Source organism: Myotis davidii, unplaced genomic scaffold (genome assembly GCF_000327345.1).
Source record: "Myotis davidii unplaced genomic scaffold, ASM32734v1 scaffold6, whole genome shotgun sequence".
Lineage (NCBI taxonomy): Eukaryota > Metazoa > Chordata > Mammalia > Chiroptera > Vespertilionidae > Myotis > Myotis davidii.
Window position 1 is genome coordinate 17,812,185 of NW_006383011.1, and position 12,899 is coordinate 17,825,083.

General features: G+C 36.6%; 1 protein-coding gene across 1 annotated transcript in view; it reads right to left on the reverse strand.

Moving 5' to 3' along the window:
* Positions 1–12,899, reverse strand: part of PLEKHH2 (pleckstrin homology, MyTH4 and FERM domain containing H2) — a 64,932-nt gene that overhangs the window by 18,753 nt on the left and 33,280 nt on the right. Inside the window, 7 exon segments of the mRNA XM_006778690.2 lie at positions 995–1,172; positions 2,037–2,134; positions 3,282–3,461; positions 6,982–7,094; positions 8,048–8,156; positions 9,416–9,595; positions 11,928–12,008. Of these exon segments, the coding sequence (XP_006778753.1) occupies positions 995–1,172; positions 2,037–2,134; positions 3,282–3,461; positions 6,982–7,094; positions 8,048–8,156; positions 9,416–9,595; positions 11,928–12,008 (939 nt within the window).

Consider the following 12,899-nt stretch of genomic DNA (forward strand, 5'->3'; position numbering starts at 1 on the left):
CTCTATCTATATCTGTATATCTATATATAGATATATATATATATCTCTATCTATCTGGGTGCTTTCACTCCCCCTCCCCCCAAAGTACCACTGGAGAAATTAATGCTGTCTTAGTCATTAGCTTGCTGTAAGAATTCAGAAATCTTGGCTTCAGCCAACTGAATTTAAAAAAGAGGCAGATCATTTGACAGCTGTAAACATTTTGCAGTGATATTGGGCCTACCCATTAAAAGCAAACCAAGAAAGACAGTGCACTATGTAATCTACAAGCAAATGAAAAAAATAAACAAGAAATGTACTTAAAACAAATGAGCTTTTATGCATTTAATGTTTGTTTCTTTAATATGCAGCTAAGTATCTGAATCCTGTGATAAAAGGCGTATGGCGGCAAAGACTAATTGCTAGCTTTGGAACATGTTGGCTTCACTTAATAAGCGAACATCGAGATCTGAGAGCTGGGAGGGCCCACATAAGCTTTCCCAGACAATTCCTGAGATTTGGAGACTTTTGCAGTGGTCCTCGACCTTCCTAAGGCCGCGGCCCGTTAATACAGTTCCTCATGTGGTGGTGACCCCCAACCACAAAATTATGTTCGTTGCTACTTCATAACTGTAATTCTGCTACTGTTATGAATCGTAATGTAAATATCGGATATGCAGGATGTATTTTCAAGGGTCGCGACCCACAGGTTGAGAACCGCTGCTTTAAAGCGACTGAGCTTGTACACACCCAATGTTAGTAATTATTTCCTCACCTAACAGGCGCACTGGCAACCTCAACCAAAGTAGTTTTGTTTTTTCGTGTGAATCCTTTTTATTTAGCAAAGCTGTTTAAAAATGCAGCAGTTCTGATGGAAGATCTAATTTATTTGCGAGTTTATCACTGCCAGCTGCTGACAAAGGTAGGTGTACAGCCTCATTTCTCTGTTGCCCAGAGGTCACACACAGGACCTCAGGCTCAGCTTGTTTTCTTCGGGGTAGAAAGTCTAACTCACCTGATAGATGCCATTCATGAAGTGCACAGGGATGCTGAAGGGCAAAGAGTGATGATAAGGATTTCGAAGAAGGGTCGAAAGGATTTCCATTCTTGAGGGTCTGGCTTCCCGATCTCCATTTTGTTGTGTTCTTTCTACACATCGCTGGCAATAAATGGCATATTTTCCAAATTCTGTCCTATAACACAAAACTTAAGATAAAGCCTAAGAATAAATTTAATTAAGACAACCTGATAGCTATGAAGTCATTAAGAAAGCTTTCCTTGGTGTATACTGTAACAATGTATTATGCTAATGTTGACAGTAGTGTTTCTTTTAGCAGGATATTATTAAGCCTCTGTAACTTTTCCCATTCTTTGGGCGATCTGTCACTGGTCGCAACTCAAGTCACACGATCTCGATTACAGAGTCCCCAAAACGTATTATGAACTGGAGAATATTTTTCTGCTGCTTCCGAGTTGTTTTTTTGTCTCACTGTGCTTGTTTACTTGTTTATCTGAGTTTCAGGGCTTATTTAAGCAACCTGGCATCAACTTCTTGACAACATGATCCTGATAACCCTTGGCTGGCTGCCTTGGGTCCCAAAGTAAAAAGCCATTGTGACAGTTGGATTGTAAATGTCTTTTTTCCAGGAAATAAAAATTCTGAAGTAATTCGAATACCCACAGGGAAAACCATCAGGGGCATTTTCCACATAAAACAATTCAATGTGGAGAAAAACAGTGATAGGGAAAACTAAGGAAGCGAAGTAGTTGCTGTTATAACGATAACAAATGCTAAGTCATTCATCCTTGAAATACACACAGACTTTTCACTTAAAAATAGTCTTTATCAGGTTTCAAGCGCTCACTGCAATCTTCCATGAGAGATTTAACATAATAAAGGAAATATTTCTCAAGCTCCACGTAAATGGTAACCAAAGGTTCTCTGTACCAACATTTGTTCCACACATTCTCTACCTGGCAGGTTACTAAATACTTAGGATTTGTTGTAGACTTTCAGAGGCCACATAAACGCTTCAGCTGGCTAGTTTTCTGCGCACCTGGAATCTGCATTCCTCTTAAGGTGGAGCCTGAGAAGCCACAGGAAAGGATGATGGGGAAGGAAGAGCCCAACACAGAGCGCCAAGAGCTGCCAGGCCTGGCGAAGAGAAACAGCGTTAGGTTAGACGCCGCGCGGCAGTCAGAGATCCAAGTCAGAACCAGTGTGACGGACAGAAGTTGATAGTCTTTCTTCCTTTTTCTTTTTTTTGGTTTTCAAGGTTTTATTTAGTTTAATAGTTTGTAGCCTTTCTTGACCCCAAATGTGTTTGCTTCTTCCACATATAGATTAGGGTTTTCAAGGTTTTATTTAGTTTAGTAGTTTGTAGCCCAAATGTGTTTGCTTCTTCCACATATAGATTATCTTCTCAGAGCAATTATAATCCATAAAAACACTGAAAAGGCCCCATTGGGTCAGATCCATAATCCACCTAGTTATGTATATAGTTGTCTACAACTGAGATACTAAAAGACATGTGGATATATAATAATCCTTTTGACATCAAAGATTAGGAACATTGCTCCTTTTTGGTCCATTTATGTATTTACTCATTCAAGGAAATAGAAGCAATGGCTTTGAGAAAGGGCAGATTGAAAAATAGTAAAAAGTCATATACCCCAAAACAAAACCAAAATACCCACACATACCTATATATACATATATAAGGGACAAATATAGAAATAACAGAGATTAGGTAATATGGATTATATGTGACTTTTCCTTTACCTTTGCTCTGTTCTGTATTATTTTATTTTTTTCCATTAAGCAAGTATAGCTTCAATATTTTTTAAACTGTTATATTAAAAAGGAGGAGGAGACCTGTGCACAATTCACTGGACTTGTACACAAGAATTAGGTTCAAAGACATATACCGCACAGTTATTTATTATAAGAAAAAGAATTGGAAAAACCTACATGGATAGTAATTGGTATTAATGTAATCATTAATGTTTTGAAGAATGTTGCAGACTATAGGGGAAAAAATGATTATGTTCTATAGTTTTAAAAAATTAGTATGCACGCTGTAACCCTAGTAATGTGAAAAAAGTGAGAGCATATAAACACATACACATACATTTCTACAGAAACATGTAAATAAACTGAAAGGATATACATCAAAACATGAATAGCTATTTTTCCTTTTCACGCTTTTTGTATTTTCCAATGTCTACAGTGAATATGCATCATTCTTACAATCAAGACAGCAACCTCATTTTAAATTGCGTGTATGTGTGTCACTATATACCTGCAATGGTCCTGGTTGGCTCTGTGGCTGTCTCCGTCTTGTCTGTTTAATGAGCTGACAGCAAATTTCATTCTGTAGCTCAGGATGTGTCAGGCAGATCTGCAAAGCACTCTGGGCTAGCGATACGTGGTAATCAATTGCAGGGGAGTCAACTGCGGCATTGATAAAAAGCTGGCAGGTCTGGATTAAGAAAAAGGTACAGTCAAGGTGAGGAATGATTCGGTATTCTGCGTGAATTATGTTGATTCTCTTCTTAACAATGGTTTTGCCCCCAAATGGATGGAAGAAGACATATTATGGTAACACTAATCAAAAGCAATCCAGAGTGGCTACATTAATAGCCGACAAAGTGTATTTCAGAGCCAGGAATTCTGACAGAGATAAAGAGGGTCACTTTATAATAATAAAGGAGCCAGTTCATCTAGAAGACATAACAATTTTAAATGATTACGTGCTTAATAAAATATATGAAGCAAAAACTGACAGGACCGTAAGGAGAAATAGATAAATGCACTATTATAGTTGGAGATTCCAAATACTCCTCTCTCAATAATTGAGAAAACAAGCAGATGGAAAATCAGTAAGGATTTAGAAAACTTGAATAATACTATCAACCAACTTGAATTAATTGACACTTAACAGAACACTCCATCTAAGAGCAGAGTATGCATTCATTTAGAAGACATAACAATTTTAAATGATTATGTGCTTAATAAAATATATGAAGCAAAAACTGACAGGACCGTAAGGAGAAATAGATAAATGCACTATTATAGTTGGAGATTCCAAATACTCCTCTCTCAATAATTGAGAAAACAAGCAGATGGAAAATCAGTAAGGATTTAGAAAACTTGAATAATACTATCAACCAACTTGAATTAATTGACACTTAACAGAACACTCCATCTAAGAGCAGAGTATGCATTCATTTTAAGGGTATACAAAACATTAATCATCTCCTGTCCCCTATAAGCTTCATAAGGACAGAAACTGTGACTTATTTTATTTATCTTTTTTATTCTCTACACAGCATAGAGCGACAAAGCAAAAGTTTAATGCATGAATGGATTTCAAATCTGATTAAATAAACATAGTAACTACTAAGAAACATTAAAATGTTCATAAACACCAATGGATGGTTTTAATATTGTGTCATTATACAATAGGTAGTCGTTATCTCTTCTAAGAACAGATATGATCAAATAAATTCAGCCTCTAACCTAAAGCATTGCTGCCAAAGAACTTCATCATAAAATGATCAATGAAAAAAGATTTCCACCATTAACTTTTATCATGTTAAGAAAGTATCACTATTTTATGAACGTTAAACTTGTCAAATGTGTTTTTAGCATTTATAGAGATGATTGTCTACACAATCATAAATAATATTAGTAGATTTCTAATATATAGACATCCTTTATTTCCTGTAACAAATATCTTTTAGTCATGATAGAGTATTCTTGTAATATGATGCTGGATTCTGTTTATTAATATTTTACTAGTTTTTGCACGAAATGCTCTGTTTTGTACAACTGTTTCTGGGGTTTGGTTCCAAGTAATACTTCGCAAAGAGAATCTGGTGATATGACCATTGAGAACGGCTTTAAATATTCCAATGTTGGGAAGCAGTGGGGAAGGGAGACTGAAACAAAAATGGCCATGTGTTGGTGCTATGGAGCTGAGTGATGAGTACCTTGGACCTCATATTTTCTCTACTCATATGTTTGAAATTTTCCAAAATAAAGAGTAAACAAAACACACACACACACACCAGAATTTGGGAAATTTCCTTCTTTTTCTATGAACTGAAATTACCTACACTTTAAAAGTTTGGTAAATTTTCCTGTTTACATTTTCATTCTCATGTGGATTTAGTTTTGGCCATTTGTATTTTATTATAAAGTCAATCACATCATTCAGATTTTCAAATATATTTGTGTAGAGTCTTTCTTGTTTTCAGTAGTTGTGTATTCTATGGGTGGGTTTTAAAAAATGTTCCATTATTAAATGTAATATTAAAACATAAACAAAAGTAGAGAGAATAGTATAATTATTACTCATGCACTCATCATCAAGCAACAACAATTATTAGCATTTTGCTAAACTTGTTTCATTCAACCTCCACTCTACTTTTTTTTCTGGAGTGTGTATGTGTATATGTGTGTGTGTGTCTGTGTGTGTGTGTATATATATATATATCATGATTTTTACCAATGAATACTTCAGTATGGATGTACAATTGATAAATTTCCCCCCATAACCACCATGTTATATCATACCCCCCAAACTAACAATAATTCTTTGATATTATCTAATAAGCAGATGACTTTATTGAGATGGGAGGAATGTAGGCAAGAAGAAGCCAAAAGAAACACAAAAGCTGAGACTCTAAGAGACTAAGGGAGAATGAAGTACCAACCTCCTGGTGTAGAGTTGACATCTGAATCCATAGAAGTTATACTATATTTGGAAACTGGAGGAATGAAGGAGAAAATAGATAAATAATGTCTGCTGGGGAAAGAGATTTGAGGTGTTCATGACCGATGCCATCTAATTTTCTTAATAAATAGAAGGTAAGTTTGTTGTGAGGAACATTAATTATTGATGGGGAAGTTTGAGGGCGAATGTGACCAAAGACAAGCAGAAGGAGAGATAGTCGGCCGTGAGGAATGAATACCACAGGTTTACATTGGCTCCAGTCCACTGGGGTGTTTAATGTTCTCTAGCAGTGCACATGTGATTAACATGGCAGCAGACAAGAAAGCAGCACTGATCTAGGTTGGGGTTTAGCTGGAAAGTTCATGGAATTATGGGTCCCTAGGAACTATGAGTATTAATGAAAGTAATCTAGGCTTGAATAAGAAGGAAGAACAGCCAGGAGGAAGTTACCATGCTCTCTCTTGATCTCCAAGAAAATAAATGGCTCCAAACAAAGATCTTAGTGAGGAATAAAAAATGGAAGAGTAAGAAAATAAGAGAGCTCACAGGCTAAGAGAATATGGTTAAAGAAAGAGATATTAGAATTTAAACTTTTAGAGGTGGTGTACTTCTAAGTAACGGAGAGGTCAGGGTGTGGACATGGAGAACGGGAAGGTGAAATAGACTAGAGGTGAAGCTTACAGGCATTAAGAAGGTCAGGAATTTTAGAGCATTGCATTGGTGCATCAAGTAATAATGAGGTCATTCAGCATAATGGCAAGATCTGAGGCAGAAAGAGCGTGAGTTGGGAGCCAAAATCCTTAATGAAATTTGAAAAGTTATCAGAAGCTGATTAATGACAGAGATGGGATAAGAGTGATATAGTTGAATGACAAGTTTCAAGTGCTCAGGGGTTTCTAATAGAAGCTGAATGATAAGAATTTGAGAGTAGCACTGGAGAAGACGGGTGCTGACTCTCTCCCAACACCGGTTAGATGTGATGTGAGAAATCCCTCCACTTGAGAGGTGAATGGGAAATGATTCTTCTGATCTTACGTGTTTCACATTGCCCAAACCACACACAGTTTATTTCAATAAGTCCCAGATTCTCACTTGGAAAGCATATTAAATTCACCTCATTTTATTTCAGTAGACTTTCTTAGTAACAATAACCACATTTTGAATTTTCTTGGGAAAAGTGAAACTTTACATACCTAAATTGTTTATTTTTACTTTTTCAAATTAAAATGTTAATAACATATAACGCCATATAAATTTTTACCTTAAATAGTTTAATAGCCTCTGTCTGTAGAGCTTCAGAAGGCAGGGTTGTCAGAGGGGAAACAATCCCTTCCTTGCTGTGACACAAAGTAGGATGTCTCCATATCTGAGAGGCTAAACGCAGGGTAAGATACAATTAGAAAACAGAAAGAATCAGTTATTTTGGCCTCCCATTTATTAGCCCTTTATAGAAATTAGCTAACGTGGCCTGGCTCACAACTTTGTCAATAAAGGTCATGAAAAAAGCTTTGGCAACATTATTTCATTTCATTTTCCTGGCCATGGGGGATTCTCATGTCTGTTTTGGAGAAATTAAATCTACAAGACTTTGGTCTTAATATTCTTGGCGGAAACAAGTCTACCAGGGCACTATGATGTTGCTCAGATGTGCTAAAGATTGGGGACCCAGGTGGGGAGATGATTATACATGAGAAGGAGCTGCAGAAAGATCTCGAAAGGAGAAACCAAGTAGGAGGAGATAGAATGATAAAGAAAAACTTGAAGTCATTCTTAACATCAACATTTATTAAATTCCTATGCTGGGTACTCAAAATAAAACGTGATCTCTGCCATTAAGTAAAGCATAACACAGAGTCTACTAGACTCTCAATGGGGAAACCTGAGCCATAAAAAATAATTTCAATGCAAAGGAACAAATGCTATGAAGTAGTTAAAAGGCAAAGTGCGCTGGAACGTAATTTTAACACTTATTCAGAACCTTTTATGAGCCAGATGCTGAGCTGGAGTGGGCTGGGGGGGGGGTGTGCGGGGAGCTTCTGCGGTAGGCAGGATTTTATCAGGTTCGTGAGGAATGTGAGGAAGGGGGGCATTTCAGGCAGAGGGGTATTGTCAGCAAAGGCAGAGGTGTCACAGGACGTGGAGTTTGGGGGAATGATGGTGTCCCTGGAGTCTAGGAACCACAGTGAGAATCCTGGCGCATGACAAGCAAAGCCAGGGAAATGGTGGGTAGCTTGCAGGGAAAGGAACTTACAAAGTAAAACTCCATTAGGCTAAGGGGGTTTGGGTGCATTTCATAAACCAGAGAGCCTTATACGTTATGAACTTACAAGGTTCCCCTTCGATATTTAGCAATTTACAAACGAGTTGTTCAAATTCAGATCCAACATTTACAGTGTTACTTCCAGCTGCAACGGTCAGGTGATAAAGCCAAGTGTCCTTAAAAACAAAACATATTAATAGAAATGTTAACCAGTATATAATTTTTGGCGATTTAAGGGAAAAAAACCAACAACTTGCATAAACAATGGAAAACTTCATTAAAAAAAACAAAACCTCTTTAATTTTTAAATAATAATTAAAAGCAAGCCACGTATTCAAACAGTTCTGAAGTAGGGTCACTTGAATTGTGCTCATAGTACTTTTCCCACTGTTCTATAGATGTTGCTTAGAAAAACATGATAAAATTAAAGTAATATAATGTTAAGAGACTAGAATAAATACAACCAGTTAATATTCCTTTAAGAAATACAATAAATTCTACCACATTTAAAATCTGACTCCCAATGCATACAAATAACTCATACAAAATACTTAGGAAATCCAGAAAATTTAAATAAGAAAATAATACCGAGAACAAACTTACCTCAATACGATAAGGGCCATATAAGAAAAGGCCACAGATAATATCATACTCAATGGTGAAAAAATGGAAAGCTTTTTCTCTAAGATCTGGAACAAGGCAAAGATGCCTGTTCTTGCCACTTTTGTTCCAATTTTATGTAGTCAAATCTATCATCCATTTCTACTGTGTTTCTTACATTGCCTTTCTTTTTCTTTTTTAGAAAGTACTTTCTATTCCAAGATCAGAGAAAGGGTCTTTTAAAAAATTGTTTCATTTAACTCTTTAAATTCATCTGGAAATTATTTTACTATATGTGTGAGATGACAAACTAAACATGTTTTCCTAGATAGCCAATTTCCTCAATATATAATGAACACAAAATATTATATATTGAATAATCCATTACTTCCCCATTCATTGTGATGCCTCTTTTATTTTTTTATTATATTAACTTTTATATTTTCATATGTGACTACATATATAATAATAGTTGACTTTCAATTTTATTTAAACCAAAATTTTGTTGAAAATGAGTCAAAATTATAAGGATGGAGGCCTTAAGATTCACCCCCCAAAAAAACCAGTCTGAGACATTCACATTTTGAACATAATGTTCCTTTATCCTACACCTGCACTAATTTCAACTGGAGATCACTTTTATCAATACGATTGAAAAATGACACATTTAAACAAGGCTTGTTTCCAGGGATGTAAAGAATCTCTGTAAATAGAGCTGAAAGTCTTTAGCAACGTTTTCTTCCTTGTTTCCATGAAAATGATTTGAAAAATCATTAGCAGTTGTTAATAACATTAATCTACATCATTCTAAATCAACCATTAAGTCCTTACATACCTTTTCATGCTTGGACCCAATCAGGAGGTAAGTGGGACCTTGGTCTTTGGGGTGGATCACGATGGTGTAATGTGTGGACAACAGACTGCGCCCACTGGCTTCATAATCTTCATCGGAATCACAGGATCTGTCAACCTCTTCAACTTTAGCCTCCCAGAGTTTGATCTGACCTAAAGGCAACTAAAGTAAATATTAGTAATTGTGGGGAAGGCACTTTCTAAATCTTTTCCTAGTAAAATTTTTCATATTCCTTCTCATTCTTACCTTTATAAAGCATACCTTTTCTTAAATGAATGCCTAAAGGCAATTGGATTATCCGTAGTTATGAAAGTAGTAGTCACCACCAAAATACCCAATTGCAATATGAAAGAACAATTTGAATATTAGGCATTTACCTTTTGTTGGAAAAAGCAAGAAGCTACTTTACTTTTAGTCAAGCAATTATGTAACTCAGTCAAAACATTCACTTGACTCCCACCCCCTCCCCAAAATTGATTCGATTAAGATACTGGATCAAAAGGACAAGAGTGGTCATAGTCTCAATAGAAAAAGTAACACAATTAGGTAGCTGATACAAAGAAGTGTGATTAACATTTTAAACTGCAATAAAATGAGTAGTGTTCTGAGAGGTTATTTACTAGTATTAACAGACATAATATAATACAAAACAATGCTATGATTTCTTAATTTAAGGGTAAGAAAGCTTCTAAAAACTGATGCATATTTAAATTTACCTACTCTTTTGTTGACAAAAACAATTATATCTTTTGTGTTGAATATCCAGCCTATTTGTTCTAAAACTTTTGCTTTAATTAAGTACATTTATTCCAGAGAAATACAGTCTGCTTCTGATTTGCAGCTTCTAAACTGTCTGATCAGGTTTGCAACTGCAATCTGAAAATATTCATTCTGATCCCAGAAGAACATTTACCATCGTACATGTTCATGCTCAGCCCAGGCTCAGTGCTCGGACCCTTTTCATCCACATTCACATGGGTGATCTCATCCACGCTCATGGCTTTAGTACCAGCATATATTAGCTACCCCTGCATTTATAACGCCAGACTGGCTAGTTGTACTTAGACGTCTAAGAGTATCTCAAACTTAATTTGGTAAGTCCTCTCCCACAACCTGCCCTGGGCAGTGTCCCCCATCTCAGTTGTTGGTAACTTCATCTTTCCAGCTGCTTACGCCAAACACCTTGGCATCGTTCCTGACTCTATTCTTTCTCTTCTATCCCATACCTTTTCAGTGAACAACTCCAGTCAGCAAGCTTTTCAGAATATATTCAGAGTCTGGTCACTTCTCACACCTCCACTGCCACCGTTAACCACAGTCATCCTTCACCTGGATTACTGTAATAGCCCCCTAACTAGTCTCCTCCTCATTCCCTCGGACAGCTACCAGAGTGTTCCATTAGTCATAAGTTAGATCATGTCAATGTTCTAACTCCAATGGCCTCTCATCTTACTTGGAGTAAAAGCCAAAGTCCTTACTATGATAGGCCCCCTGGGATTTGATCCCTGTGATGTCTCAGATCTTATCTCCTACTGTTCATTTCAGAGCAAGGAAGGGAGAGATATAGAAACATCAATGATGATGTCATACCTGGAATACACAGAGTGGCTTCTATTTTCCTGACTTAAAATTCAGTTGGGATTATACTAAATATATAATTTTGAATTGTGCTTATTCACGTAGCATTTATGTGAGCATTTCCTACTTTACTTCAGAAGTATCATGTTTAATGGCTGCACTGCATTAATTCCCATCTATGAGCAACACTGGAAATAATGGCATGCATTTTAAACGCAGTTGCTCTGAACGGAGCGTGCAATCTGTGCAAATGGAACAGAGAAAAACCAACTGACCCATGTGGTCACTGGACCAAGAAGTTCAGTCTCATTAACGCAGTAATTGGTCACAAGCCGCTGTTCTGTGCCACTGGCATCTTTATTTTATGTGAGCATTCTTGGCCCATGTTGGTTCAGTTTTTATAGCTTCAGTAACCCAGAGGTGACATGGAGTAGATATCCTATATTTTTACTCAGAAGGTGAATATAACTCAAGTTCTTTTTGGAAGGAGATTATTTAAAAATGAATAAACAGGACATAAATAGGTAGATGAATGGGTAGGTAAATGGTATGGAGGGATTCGAGGGCTGGATTCCTTTTCCTCCCTGCTCTTCTTCCCTAGTTTGTTGTTCCCTTCACTCAATCTTATTTAGTCTGTCAGACCTCGACATACAAGAAATCGATGGTTGGGAGTGAGGTAGAGAAAGGTCTTTCTCTTCTAAGAAAAAGATGCGTTAATTAAAAGTTGTCAAAACGTATAGTTAAGAATCAAGACCCTTGTAGGTATATAATTACCTCAATAATAAATTTTATGCAAAATTTCAACCTTATCAAAAAAGTCTAAACTTTTAGCCAGCGACCGAAGAGTAATAGAAAAAACTCAAGACATAAAAAACAGAACATTCCTCTAATTAGCATATCAAAAATACATACATACCTTATCTTCTTGACTGCGAAAATAATATAACGTTTTTCCTACTAGTGTACACCAGACTCTCTTGGAGTAGCCATGCTTCACCTGAAATTATATTCCAGCAAATTATGAATGTAGCCAGCTCAGAACTCTAACACCTTAAAGGAAAGTATGGCATACACACTCTATTTGAAGCTGTATAGGTATCCAGTTTGCTTAAAGTGTAAGTGATATTCCAACTAGACTATCAAATGTGTTTTAAAATGTACCTGTAGTGGTGTGACATGTTTTGCTTTTGTGCTCATCATTCAACACTTAACAAATGTTTGCTATATGTCAAGTACTCTGCCTGGGATTGAGGATTCAAAGATGGATAAAACAAGATGCTGGTTTCAAAAGTACGTATATTTAATAGTTTTCATATGTCATAGATGTCCAGTAACCCCATAGCTCTCTAGGTTCACACCCTAGGTTAGAAATGTGTCTGAGACTGAGCAAGTGAGGACAGAGGTCATGGGGAAGGGTAGGAGGTGAGGGTAGGGTGTGGGTATATTTTTTTGCAGGACCTTTGCAATGACTTATATTTAAATGGACTGTTCTGATAGTAACTCATTGGGAAGGATATAAATTATTGACACAATAGATTTTTACAGTAGGCAAGTCACTACAGTGAAAAGGCCTGAATTTTGAGGTCAAATAGACCAAGGTTTAAAGTCCAGTTCTACCGCGTGCCAGATGGTGTCCTCAGGCGACTGACTCTTGGCTTCTGTGGGTAACATGGGATTACTGGACACCTCATTGGGCCGCTGCGATGAGCAGAGGAGAAAATGTCAACAAAGCAGAATAGTAGTTACTCAATAAATGCTTCCTTCCTCCCTATGCATAAGAAGTAAAACACATGTTTCATTTAAACCCGCAAGCAGCCAGCCTCTGGGCTTTCAAAGTTACGGTTTAAGCAAACAACTCCGCCATCTCACAGTTTGAAGGATTTAAAAG